At 42.3% G+C, this 12,017-nt stretch overlaps 2 protein-coding genes across 20 annotated transcripts in view; both read left to right on the top strand.

Moving 5' to 3' along the window:
- Nucleotides 1-2,451, top strand: part of dcaf13 (ddb1 and cul4 associated factor 13) — an 11,410-nt gene extending 8,959 nt beyond the window's left edge. Inside the window, exons 10-11 of the mRNA XM_005924259.3 lie at nucleotides 927-1,090; nucleotides 1,591-2,451. Of these exons, the coding sequence (XP_005924321.2) occupies nucleotides 927-1,090; nucleotides 1,591-1,678 (252 nt within the window). The 3' untranslated portion in view covers nucleotides 1,679-2,451. The remainder of the gene's footprint in view (nucleotides 1-926; nucleotides 1,091-1,590) is intronic.
- A 923-nt stretch (nucleotides 2,452-3,374) lies between these two features.
- The window catches only part of rims2a (regulating synaptic membrane exocytosis 2a), a 152,212-nt gene continuing 143,569 nt past the window's right edge, over nucleotides 3,375-12,017 (top strand). For 9 of the 19 annotated variants that reach the window (XM_042221870.1, XM_042221875.1, XM_042221878.1 and 6 more), the window contains exons 1-2: nucleotides 3,393-3,671; nucleotides 4,219-4,413. In XM_042221870.1, coding sequence (XP_042077804.1) covers nucleotides 4,235-4,413 — 179 coding nt within the window. In that variant the 5' untranslated portion in view covers nucleotides 3,393-3,671; nucleotides 4,219-4,234. Of the gene's footprint in view, nucleotides 3,672-4,218; nucleotides 4,414-12,017 lie in introns of all 19 variants that reach the window. The other 10 variants (XM_042221880.1, XM_042221872.1, XM_042221881.1 and 7 more) reach the window with 5 other exon arrangements.

Here is a 12,017-nt window from a genome sequence, read left to right on the forward strand (position 1 = left end):
GTTTGTGGCTGAAAGAAGTCACCACCAGTATTCACTGAAAAAAACCTGTATTTAATTGCACATCATGACTGTCTCAGAGGAGATATTTATGTAATGCTCTTGACTTTTCTTGTCAGAGTTAGATGAGAACAAGGGTTAGTGTGTGTGTGTGTGTGTGTGTGTGTGTGTGTGTGTGTGTGTGTGTGTGTTACTTATCCTGATTGCCGATGTTGGGGTAAGTGGATCCAGATAATAGAAATATACCCTGGATTAGGGCTGTGCGATATATCCCGATATAAGACATCTATCGTCCCAATGACGATATAAATCACAAAAATTTAACATTTTCTGTGAATCTCGGGCAGCTGAAGTGTTTCAAGCTGGGCGTCGTGTACCTGGAGTCAAGTGTTTTAACCGATGCATTAAACCATACATTTCTAGAAATAAGTTGTAACGGCCATAAACAGTTTATTTTGCGACAACACGAAACAAACGATAGCGTAAAATGAAACGATGGATGTTTTTATATCGTTATCCGATATATATCGTTATATCAAACAGCCCTACCCTGGATATGCTGGGCTTGCTTCATAGTACAGGGCCCAGTTCTGCAATAACTTGAATGCCATGTTTTAAATCAAACGGAAATAGGAAGTCTTTTGACTGGTCTGAGGATGGATTGTTTTATAGCTCCATGACAACGAAGCAGACCTGAGCTGCTGGTGGTCACGCAGTGTGAAAGCTGCAGAAGGGCAACCAAATTTAACTTGAGGAATTTGGCTTCCAGGGTCAACAATGACCCCAGTATACATTTTCTCCTAATTGTCGTCTTCTCTCGTTGTCTTCTTTGATGTCTTCTTTGATCTCTCACTCATCTCCTCTCAATTTTTCCATCGTTTTTAAAATTTGTTTTATGTAATAACTTCTTCCTCTCTGGTGTGATATAGCTGGCCCCCAGGGAGAGAGAGGCTGCCAACTACAGTCAGAAACTAAAAGAGAAGTTCCAGCACCACCCACAAATCAGGCGCATCGCTCGCCACCGACATCTACCAAAGACCATCTACCACCAGACCAAGGAGCTGAGGGTTATGAAGGAGGCTCGTCGTAGAAAGTACGCATTCATTTTCTTCATAACACAGAAACTGATTTTGTTGTAGGAGCCACATTAAAGTCACTCTTTATCCATGATGTCAGGAAAGGTCTGACCTAAAGCAGTCACACCAGCCTGATGGAAAATACCACAGATGGGACTGCCCTCTATGGCATGGTCTCAGTTGGCATTAAATACTCATTTATATGCTGGATTGATTGTCCTAGTTTGCACTGCCGTCCAGTGATTCATAGCTTCTTCTTTTTCCCTTAATTACCAGGAGTATTATGATACGTCAGACATGTGTTTGAACTGTGAATGATTAACTATCTGTCCTTTATGCATTATTTTCAGAGTGCATCAGTGTTGTCTGTGACGTAGGTGTTAGGTCAACAGTCTCATATTCAGTCACTCTCCTCACTGTTTGCTGTTCTCTCCCTTCCCCGTCCCTCCATCCTTCCTTGAATATTCTCACCAGAAAGCTTCATTTCACATTCATGATTCCTTGTGTCATTTTTCAGGGAGAAGAATGTTCGCAAACACAGCAAACCAGGAAGCGTTCCCGTGGTGTCTGAGAAGGAGAAGCATGTCGTCACTGTGGTGAAGTAGGCCAAAGCTGAAGGAGAGAAGAACTAGAGACTGAGATTTCATCTATATGGATATTTTTTCAGATTTCTGAAGAAGATTGAACTTGACTGTTGTGGAAAGGAAAAGGACACAGACTATAAAATGCATTCAGACCAAGTATACTTGGTTAGGTTTGGTTCTGTTTCACACTTTGCTTTGTGCAAGTTTGCGTTTCTCAACCCAGGAGCCACCTTGACAATTATAAAAAGTTAAGATGCATCATGCTTGGAACCACTGATGTTCAGCGTGATGCATGATAAATGGATGCGTCATTTTCTGTGAATAAAATGTAACAAAATGTGTTAATTTCATTTTCAAACTACCAGAGATGGCTTTCATCACAAAGTCACAAAACAAAGATATTTACTCTGAATTCTGTCCATTTCCATCCAATGTAGCTCACATAATATAGGTAACTACCTACCTTTGGATGTTGTCTTCAAAATGAAATTGATGGATTTCCATAAGTCTCAAAAATTGCAACTGTAAATTGATCCCGTGAATATTTCTTTTAAAGCCTAAATCATAAATAAGTGGTAGATTTCTTTCCATTTTTGGCTTTTAACTGGGCAGATTAAATCCTCGGGTTTAATACAAAATTCTTACAACCAAAAAAGTGCAAGGAAGTATTTTTTTTCATGTTTGGAATTCCACAAATCAGCTTCTGAGCTGTTCAATGTAATATGCAAATGGCTCCACACAGTTTTTTTTTTTGATGTGTATTTATAATAATAAACGTCATTATTTGTACTTTGGAAGAATCTATGAGCTCAGTCATTCACAAATCCAACTCAAGAAGTTCACTTTTATTTTGGCTTATTATGGCAGATCAAGCCGCTTGTGGTAATTGACTTTAGAGCCCTTATTAGGTAGAGCCTCTGTCCTTTTAATGTTGTCCTTCAAATCCTACAAACAAGTGGTAGAGGGAGACTGTCTTTGGAACAGTGATAGAGGTCAGGAAGAGGAATGTATAGTTGTGGGGTCAGACCTGAGAAATGTCCAATAGGATAAAAGTCACCCAGATAAGAAAGGCCTTGCAGGGAGTGGTGGTACAGACACTCCTAGATAGAGGTGTGTGGAACTGCTTTGATCGTATAATGAGTTTAATGTCATTTAAAAATATGCCTGCAACCAACTTTTATTCGAAATGGCTCACGTCACAAAACACTTGAAACGAACTGCAGATGTTGCCTTTAAATCCCTAAAGGTGTCTATTTAGCATACATGGAACCAGCAGCTATAATGTTGATATTAATATTCCTGTTTCCACTGTGCAGTGCACCAGCCTTGTGTAGCCGCTCTGCCTCAGTTTTCTTGCGCGTGTCCCTCAGAATATCTCACGTGATCTGGCATCAAAGCCGGCGTGTGCCGCAAATGGTGCATGAAAGCAGAACCGCCGCTGCCACACCTGCAGCGGTTACGATCATCGTCGCAGGTCATTTTCCCCATTCACCTTCCCACTTTACACCCCCACCCACACTCTCACGGCGCTCATCATCTGGTTATGAAATATGCATGATGATGCTCATCCCGTTTCCAGCGGTGCTCCAGCTGCGCGCCGCTCTTCCACTCCGCGTTTTAGCGGCCGCTGTCAGCCTGCTGTCAATGAACATCCAGCGCGTCCTCTCGTTTTTTATTCTTCTACGTGTTTCCATTGCTCCGCCTCTTCTTCCACCTCTCTCTCTCTCACACACACACTCTCTCTCTCTCACACACACACTCTCTCACACACACTCATACACAGTACTCCCCCCCCCTCTCTCATTGCATCCATTTTTGTGCATTAAAGAAATCTCCAAGAATTACTAACCTGGAGGAAGGCGAGCTAAGCAGAGTGACGGAGGAGGGTTAAGGACCCCAGAGGCAGACAAATAAGGACGGACCGGGCATCTTTTATTCCAACATGCGAGTGAAACCCCTCTAAGGGATGGCAACGATGGGTTAGACAGGATTTAACATGACTGCAAAATAAAAGGCAAGAACTGTCTTTCTTTTTCTTTTTTTTCTTCTTCCTAAGCCTGTTTATTTTTCTACTTTTTTAATCCCTGGATGGATGGAAGCTTGTGGTTGGAATACCTGAAGGTTGTAGCCTACAGCCTGTGCACTCTTGTTTCTTTTAAGGGCATCTGCTTCTTTCTAATCTTTAACTCGCTCTCAAATGCTGGCGTGTAAAATTGGCTTGAATATTCCCAGCTCGGTCAGCTGCAGCGTATTTGATAAGTTCACCGCGAGCATTGCACTAGCTGGGGATGAAGCCTGTAGTTTTTTGACGCCTATTCGCACAGCACGCTGTAATAATAATAATAATAATGATAACAACAGTAATAATAATAACGATGATAATAATGTTCATGATACCGCTAACCAAGATGTCATGCTGTCGGTAAGCCGCGGTGCCTTCTGCAAACCACACCAACCCAAACCGAACATTTAGCGGCTTTAACACTAAGAAAAGAACGGTAAATAAATAAATAATAGCGGCCACGATGCTGCTGGTTGACGGTGACTTTCTCGTTTTTTAGCCACTGTGTGTAAAAGATGTCTGCTCCACACGGGCCCCGGGGCGGCCCTGGCCCTGCTGCTGCTACTCCCTCAGCGGCCGGCGCCATGCCGGAGATGCCGGACCTCAGCCACCTCACCGAGGAGGAGAGGAAGATCATCCTCGGCGTCATGGACCGACAGAAGAAGGAGGAAGCGAAGGAGCAGTCTATGCTAAAGTAAGCGGAGAGAAAGAGAGGGTGTTAACAGGCGGTGTCGGTGCTGTTTGGTGAATAAACCTTGTGTGTTGGTGGATTGTCATTAGACACAGCGTGTGTACATATCTCTGAGATACTGGTGGCCGTGTTGACTCTTGACTTCCAAGCTAGAACTTTTTGCTGTCGACCACTAGCGGATAGTAGGCTACCGGAGTGATTATTACAAGGTCCCCTTTGCCTGGCTGACGCTTCTTGACTCCCCCCCTTTTAGAGCCTTTCCTATATTATTCTACTAGCTTGGCATCAGTGCTGTAGTGCAACATGAATTTCAGGCGCTTTCCTCCCACTTTGTTGTGGCTGTGGCTATAGCTGTAATGGGTTGGGTTTTAGCAGCGGCGCCCGCCATTTTCACGTAAAAAGCACGCCAAATAGCTTAACCTTTCCCCACGAACGTCATCGAGATTACACAATATGACACTGGAAAGATCATTTAAGGTGTCCTTTGTGGCAATGGCGCACGCTGGTGTGTGTTTGTGTGTGTGTGTCTGTGATTTCAACGTTAAAGTACCCCCCTCCCGCTCCTCTTGTGTACAGATGTCGCTCGGAGCTGTTTCAGCACCACGGCGCTGTCCACTGTAGGGTTTTAGCTTTTTTTTTCTTTTCTTTTTTTTTTTTTAAGGTGGACCGGAGTATTTCCGCCATCATGGCTCTAAAACTATCACCGCCTGAGCCATAAATCTCGTTTATGGTGGGATATTACCCCCACTCGTCTTGACCTGTTATAAAGAAACACACTCTGCTGATGGACTGTTAATTAAAAAATGGCTTTGAACCCGTTTGGATTTTTAAGAGAGAGGGTTATAAATGTGGGCCTTAAATGTTTCCATCCTGTTGATTTTCTTGGGGTTTATCTTTTTCTTCAATGAAAAGCTGCACACGCTTTTGGTGCTGCATGGTTTTTACTATTGTATTAGAATGCAGCATAAATATCCGATTACAGTTTAGGAGTCAAATGTTTTTTTGTTTTGTTTTGTTTTGGGGTGGGTTGTGCCTGAGAGCTGCAGCAGGCTGACTGGTGTTCCATCCATCCTCTCAGCAGGTGCCAGTGACTTCAGTGTGAGGGATGTGTGGCACTATCACTGGGAGCTCTTTAGAAGGATTAGAGCTATTGTTTTTTCCCATCAAAGGGTAAATATTTGCAACATTCCAAATGGAGAGAAAGTTGTGCAATCCCTGCCCAGTGCTGCTGCATGATGAACATGACTCATGTACTCCAAGACACGGCTACCTCAGCCGCTGCCGTGCGTGCTGGGTGATTCATCCAGGCTTTTTCTGCCTTTCCTCCCCTTTCACTGTCTCCCCTCATCCTCCCTTACTCCCCAACAGCGGCATGTTTTTCCTATTTCTCTTTCTCCGGAGGTAAAGGGAGATTGTCAGCTTTAGTCACTCTTAGTCTGACAGTGATGTCAAAGCCTTGTCATGACTGAGCATGGGCAGAAGAGGCTGTTCCTTGCGACAGGCGTGACTGGCTGTCTCACCATAATGTTGGGTAACTTGATGCACGCCACACAGGCTGAATGGACACCAGATGTTGGGAGGTCAAAGAGGCCTTTGTTTGAGTCGCTTTGCATAAGAAGCACTCTGTGTTTTCTTTTTGGTTTTCCCCTTTCATGCCTTGGTTACTGTGTGTTTGTGTGTGTGTGTGTGTGCAGGGGGGGGGGGTTGGGGGGGTTACATCATGTACTGAATTACATGTGGCAAAAGAGGTGCCACCCTTCATTTTACACTGAAGGGTGGCTGGCACTGTTTTGCTATCTATTGAGACTCTGATTTGACCGTCTGACTCCTCTGTGGCCTGATAGTAAAGTTTCCTTTCGTGCAACAGGATATTGGCTCAGTTTTAGCATGCCTCTCTATACATATGTGGTGACTCATCATGATTCATCAAAACAGTAGATCACCACTTTCTTTACCTATGAATCACACAAGCAGAACATATCCCGGAGTAGCATTAATATGCTCAGCCCTGGCGTAGGTACAACCGCAGCGGATTAACTTGTCATTGGATGGTTCGTAGCATTTCCAGCAGTGTTGGAAACAAACACCTCCACACCGCAACAACATCTAGCCCTGCCTGTGTGGTTCACGCATTTCTGCTGTTGCAGTCCTGGTCTGATCCCACAGCAGCTCTGATAGCTTTTCTGGAAAGTGGCAGCTTGAACATTGAAGTGTGTAATATTACAGAGGGAATCCTGCGAGGATGGAGGGATGGATAGAAGAGAGAAAGAGAGAGAAGCCTCCAGCTGCAGGGCCTGCCAACTTGCTGTCATCTCACTGGAGGTGCCACGGTGTGTGCGTGTGCTGAAAATGTGCTGCCCCAGTGAAAAGTGTATAAGGCAGCGGCATACGTATCTGTAGCTTATTTTCTTTCCCCAGAGGCTCATCAAAGTTGTAGCCTTTAAATCATATTTCAGTGCATAATTCTAACATGTCTACCTATTAAAGACAATTAAGCATATCTCCAGGGCCATTTGTTCCATTATGGAGAATCCTCTGGAGCTATCAACTATCCTAGCTTTCCATGGTTCAGTGAGCCCCTGAGCAGTACAGTAATGATGGCTATGGGACCCCCACTCATGTAGACACTCTGTTTCTTACAGCAAGGTATCAGCTGCCTATGATGGGTTACCCACAGAATGCCTGTAGCTCCACTTCTTTTTTCTCCCTCTTTTCTAGTCCTCTAGGCCTGCATGCTAGAGTGTGGGAAGAATAACTGTTTGAATATCTTCAGTGGCACAAGTCTCACCCCACCTACCTATCAGTGACATCAGCAAGCGCTGTCCTATTTAATTGTCTTTTCACTTTAAACACCACATAAGTAGCATCCCAGTAAATATGCCACTTTGTCCTCTTCTTTGCGACCGTGTTCACCCCGTGGATCAGGGGGTACTGTGCCATTTGTTCGGGGATCGCCTTTGACAGTGCTAATTATACTGTCTGCCTTGAAGGAGGGACTCCCACTGAGATGCAGCTATTCCGGGGCTGTGAGGTGTCTGCTGCTCTGCCATCTATTTGGGCTCCCCCCTGAATTTAATCGCACACAACAAAGTATGACCTATTTTCTGTATTTGGGAATACCTTTTTTTCTATATTAAGGTTATTTTTTTAATTTTCATTTTATCTAAAAAGACCCCCACACTAGAAATTTAAGCATCATGTATCATAGCATAAATATAATCACTAAAGCTTTTAGTGTTTTTATTGTAAACATGGAATGCAACAATTCCAAGCAGAAAGAAAATCATATGTGGAAACAATGTCAGTGAATTTGCTGTGAAATAAAAAAACAAAATAAGCCACCATTGTAATATTGCACTTTCATTAACTCGCAAGACTAGTATTGTAAGAAAAGGATATCCAAAAATGCAGGGGTATCCTAACTGTTAGCCTCTAATGTGGGTTAAGATCTGAAACAACTGTATCCTACAGTTCCCCGAATGCAGCTTGATTGTATCCTTCTGCCATAAACCCACCATATACAATAAAAGGTCACTGATTTCAAGCCCTCAGTTTGTAATGTTGATTTTCCATTTCTAGTCTCAAAACCCAAGCAGGGTAATCCTAATGACATCATCACAGACGCTGGAAAACTCTCTCCAGAGACAAAGAGCACATTACACACATTACTTTCACAGGCTGACTACAGCCCTCCGTGATGGGTAAACTGTTCATCAGTTCCTTTTCACTTCTCTTTACGATGAGTCGCCTAAAAACACAGATTACACTTCTGGTTAGCATGCCTGTCAACAGCTATGATGGCTGGTGTTCCACATGAAGCGCATTGGCCTAAAATTAGCTTTGATTGATCACGTCCCATTTTCCGTTAACTCTTCCCTTGCTCTTACCTCCCCTACCCCCGACATACATGCACACTCAAAAACTTCCGCCCCCTACCCCAGCCCTGGATCCTGGTCATTTATCTGATTGTGCCAGAGAGCTCAACATACCAGCTGGGGTCAGAGTTACTCAGAGGCCCTGTGTCCCTGGAGGCTATAGGATCTCAGGCCTCCTGAGGCTGCAGCAGTTGTGGAGTACTGTACTCACACACATCATACAGAGGTCTAAGCCTCTAAAATTCTTGTTCTACTCTACAACTTAATACTTTTTCATTGAACAAATAATACCACGTGTTAGATTATGTTGGCAGCAGTAGTGATCTGAATCCAAGCAAAATATTAAAGCTTGTAATGTCTGCGAAACAAAATTTAAATGTAGAACAGCATCTTGCAAATATATACGAGGGGAGAAAATGACAGCTATCATATTATAGGATGAGAAAAAGCCAGTAATGTAAACTGTAAATCTGACTGTATCTATGTAATGTTGATGGTAAATTAATGAATTCCAATAAAGCAAATTTCAATTTGACAAATTAAAAAAAAAGAAAGAGTCGTATTGTTGTGAAATAAGATGAGGCAATGCTGATAAGCTTCCCACTGGACAGTTTACAGTACACTCCCTCTCTGTTTCTCTCTCTCTCTCTGTCTCTCTAGTCCCCCTTAGCTCACTCACCCATGCTTACTCGCCTTCCCATGCAGAGAGCAGATTCTGTCATGAGTCTCCCATCCCCCATCGCTTTTCCCCAAGGGAAAAAATAGAGAGAGAAAGTGGAAGAGAAGATGTCTTGACTCTGCAAAGCAGAGCACACGCCAAATGAATACATCATCATGCTAATTAAAGTGTCTGTGTGTTTTGGTTATGGACAGTTGGTATATTTTAAGTAGTTTGGCTCAGTTTGATCTAATGTGACATGATTTACTGTATATAATACACTTTAAAACAATATGTTTACAAGCAGAGATGGGCAGTAACGCGTTACTTGTAACGCGTTACTGTAATCTGATTACTTTTTTCAGGTAATGAGTAAAGTAAGGGATTACTATTGCAAAAATGGTAATTAGATTACCGTTACTTTCCCGTAGGAACGCTGCGTTACTGCGTTACTAAAACCGTGATTTTTTTGCAAGAATGTCTCATGACAGTGACGTAAGCAAGTGCAACGTTCGTGACAACAGCTGTGTGCGGATCAACAGTGGATCATATATCGAGTGCGGGAGAGAGTATGAGCGTGCAGTGTTTAAAGCGTGGAAGTACTGACCTTACTTTGAGTTTGATTCCATAAAAAGTGACAAAAACATTAGTGTCCGTTGTGCGTGGGAAGAAAACTTCTTTTTAAAGCGAAAAAACCCCTAAACTTCCGAGCAAGCACCGAGTGCGCAACGACGTAATGGGAAACTCACAGAGAAACTCGCGGATTCTTCCACTGACCGCTGCAGCACACCTGCACCAGGGCAAACCTCCGCCTACCCTACTCCTGCTTTACAGGTAAAAATAGAGCAACAGGACCGCTAGTCTTTGATGTTATTTATTTTCTGCTGTGTTTTACTTGCATCTACAGTATTTGAAAGAGTGAGGGTAAACACACCCAAAAAATATATTTTATGCGTTGTAACGCGTTACTGCCCATCTCTGGCTGGAATGTGCAGAAAATAAGTTTAAATGGTGAACAAATTTCTTCCAGTCAGAGAATGTTGCATATAATTTAATTTTAGCTTGATGCACAAAGTTAAAAGGTTAAAACTGATAAAACAAGTTTAAAAAAAAGAGACTTTTCCATTTGATTACATTTTGTATGATGGATTATGCAGAAAAAGTAGAATTGGGCTGAAAGATCTATCGCTTTATCACCTATTCAGGTTGTAAATCGTGTTTTTAAAAAGTAACTAAGTAACTAAGTAATTAATTACTTTTGAAAATAAGTAATCAGTAAAGTAACGGGATTACTTTTTTGGGGAGGTAATCAGTAATTAGTTACTGATTACTTTTTTCAAGTAACTTGACCAACACTGTTTACAAGTACTTACAAGTAGCTTGTAAGCCACTACAAGTGGGTGTAAAGCCATATATCTTCCTTATATAAAAAGATTTATCACAATGTTAATGAACATTTCACTGATACATATTAGCTTTGACACAATATTAGCCACTGATGTCTGTAAATGCTTTGTTTTTTTGTTTTTTTTCGTCCTCTTCAAACGGCCCAGTACCAGCTTTCATTTTGAATATGCTCCCAGGATCTAAGAAATATACCTTTAAACATGACATGTGGAGTAATTTTAGTTGGTTAGACCATTCCGTACTTGTTTACCATTTGAATGCACTTAGTAGTAGCATTAGTTTACAAGATAAGGGTTGATCTTCTGAACATATGTAAAATATCAAAACCCAAGCAAGTAGTTTTTCTCACTGACATTTATCAGTTTGGAAAGGGTTACAAAGCCATTTCCAAGGCTTTGGGACTCCAGCCATCTGTTTGTGACCTCAAGCTGAAGTGCACCTGGGTTTTGCACCAGGACAATGATCCAAAACCACCTCCCACCTCTGAATAGCTTAAGAAAAACAAAATGAAGACTCTGGAGTGGTCTAGTTAAAGTCGTTACCTGAAACTGAAAGAGATGCTGTCGCATGGCATGTGGAATGAAAGCCTGTGTATGCCAAACAACCCTCCAATGTGGCTGAGTTACACCAATTCTACAAAGAGGAGTGAGACAAAATTCCTCCATAGTGCTGTAAAAGACTCATTGCCAGTGATCACAATTGCTTGATTGTAGTTGTTGCTGCCAAAGGTGGCCCAACTACTTATTAGGTTTAGGGGCAATCACTTTTTCCACACAGGTCCATGTAGGTTTTGAGTCCTTCCTGGATCTGAATGGTTTTAGACGTAGGTACTCTTGGGATTGAATATATGCATATAAGAATTAAACTCAAAGACCTCCAAGGCGCTGTATTTTACATGATTTCAAATACCTTAAGTCACATGGGATGGTGATATTACACCTAAAAAAAATTCCAATGCGTGGAATGTTCCATTCTTCCGCCTTGGGTAAGACTGGAATATTCCACTGCTGTTGGACAGCACAAATGGAAGATTCCTGTTGGTGGAACACAACGACAAAAGAGCCACTGTTTCCATGAAGTCTCTCTAACCCTAACAAAGGCTTGTATGCCAAAATGTGGCATCCAGTACAGGCATTGTATTATTGTAAAAATTATTGTATTATTATAAAGAAAATGCCTCAGACTACTTCTAAGCTTAGTTTATTGTTGTTAGCTCAGTTTCGGTTTACATGAAGTATAGATAAACATGTCATGTTTTTAGCTGCTAAATTCCTTATTAAATTTGCCAATATGTGGCTAAATATCTCTGCAACCAGCATAATTCATGAAAGCCCTTAGACTGAATGCCACAAAACCGAGAAAGTGAGCTGATTTACAGTTCTCTGTAAATATAAGCCACATCCTTCACATTCAGTACATATTATACTATATGGACAAACGTACAGAGCCACACCTCTTCATCCTGAGGATGTTTTACCAGTCGGTGGTTGCAGGAGTACTGTTCTATGCTGTGGTGTGCTGGGGGAGCAGCACAGCAAGACTGGAAAAACTAATCAGGAAGGCTGGCTCTGTGGTCGGCATGAAGCTGGACAATCTGGTGACAGTGGCAGAGAAAAGGACACTAAAGAAACTGCTGGACATTATGGACATTATGCTGGGCATCCTCT

Source organism: Haplochromis burtoni, unplaced genomic scaffold, assembly GCF_018398535.1.
Source record: "Haplochromis burtoni strain Fernald_Lab_line unplaced genomic scaffold, NCSU_Asbu1 Contig_76, whole genome shotgun sequence".
Lineage (NCBI taxonomy): Eukaryota > Metazoa > Chordata > Actinopteri > Cichliformes > Cichlidae > Haplochromis > Haplochromis burtoni.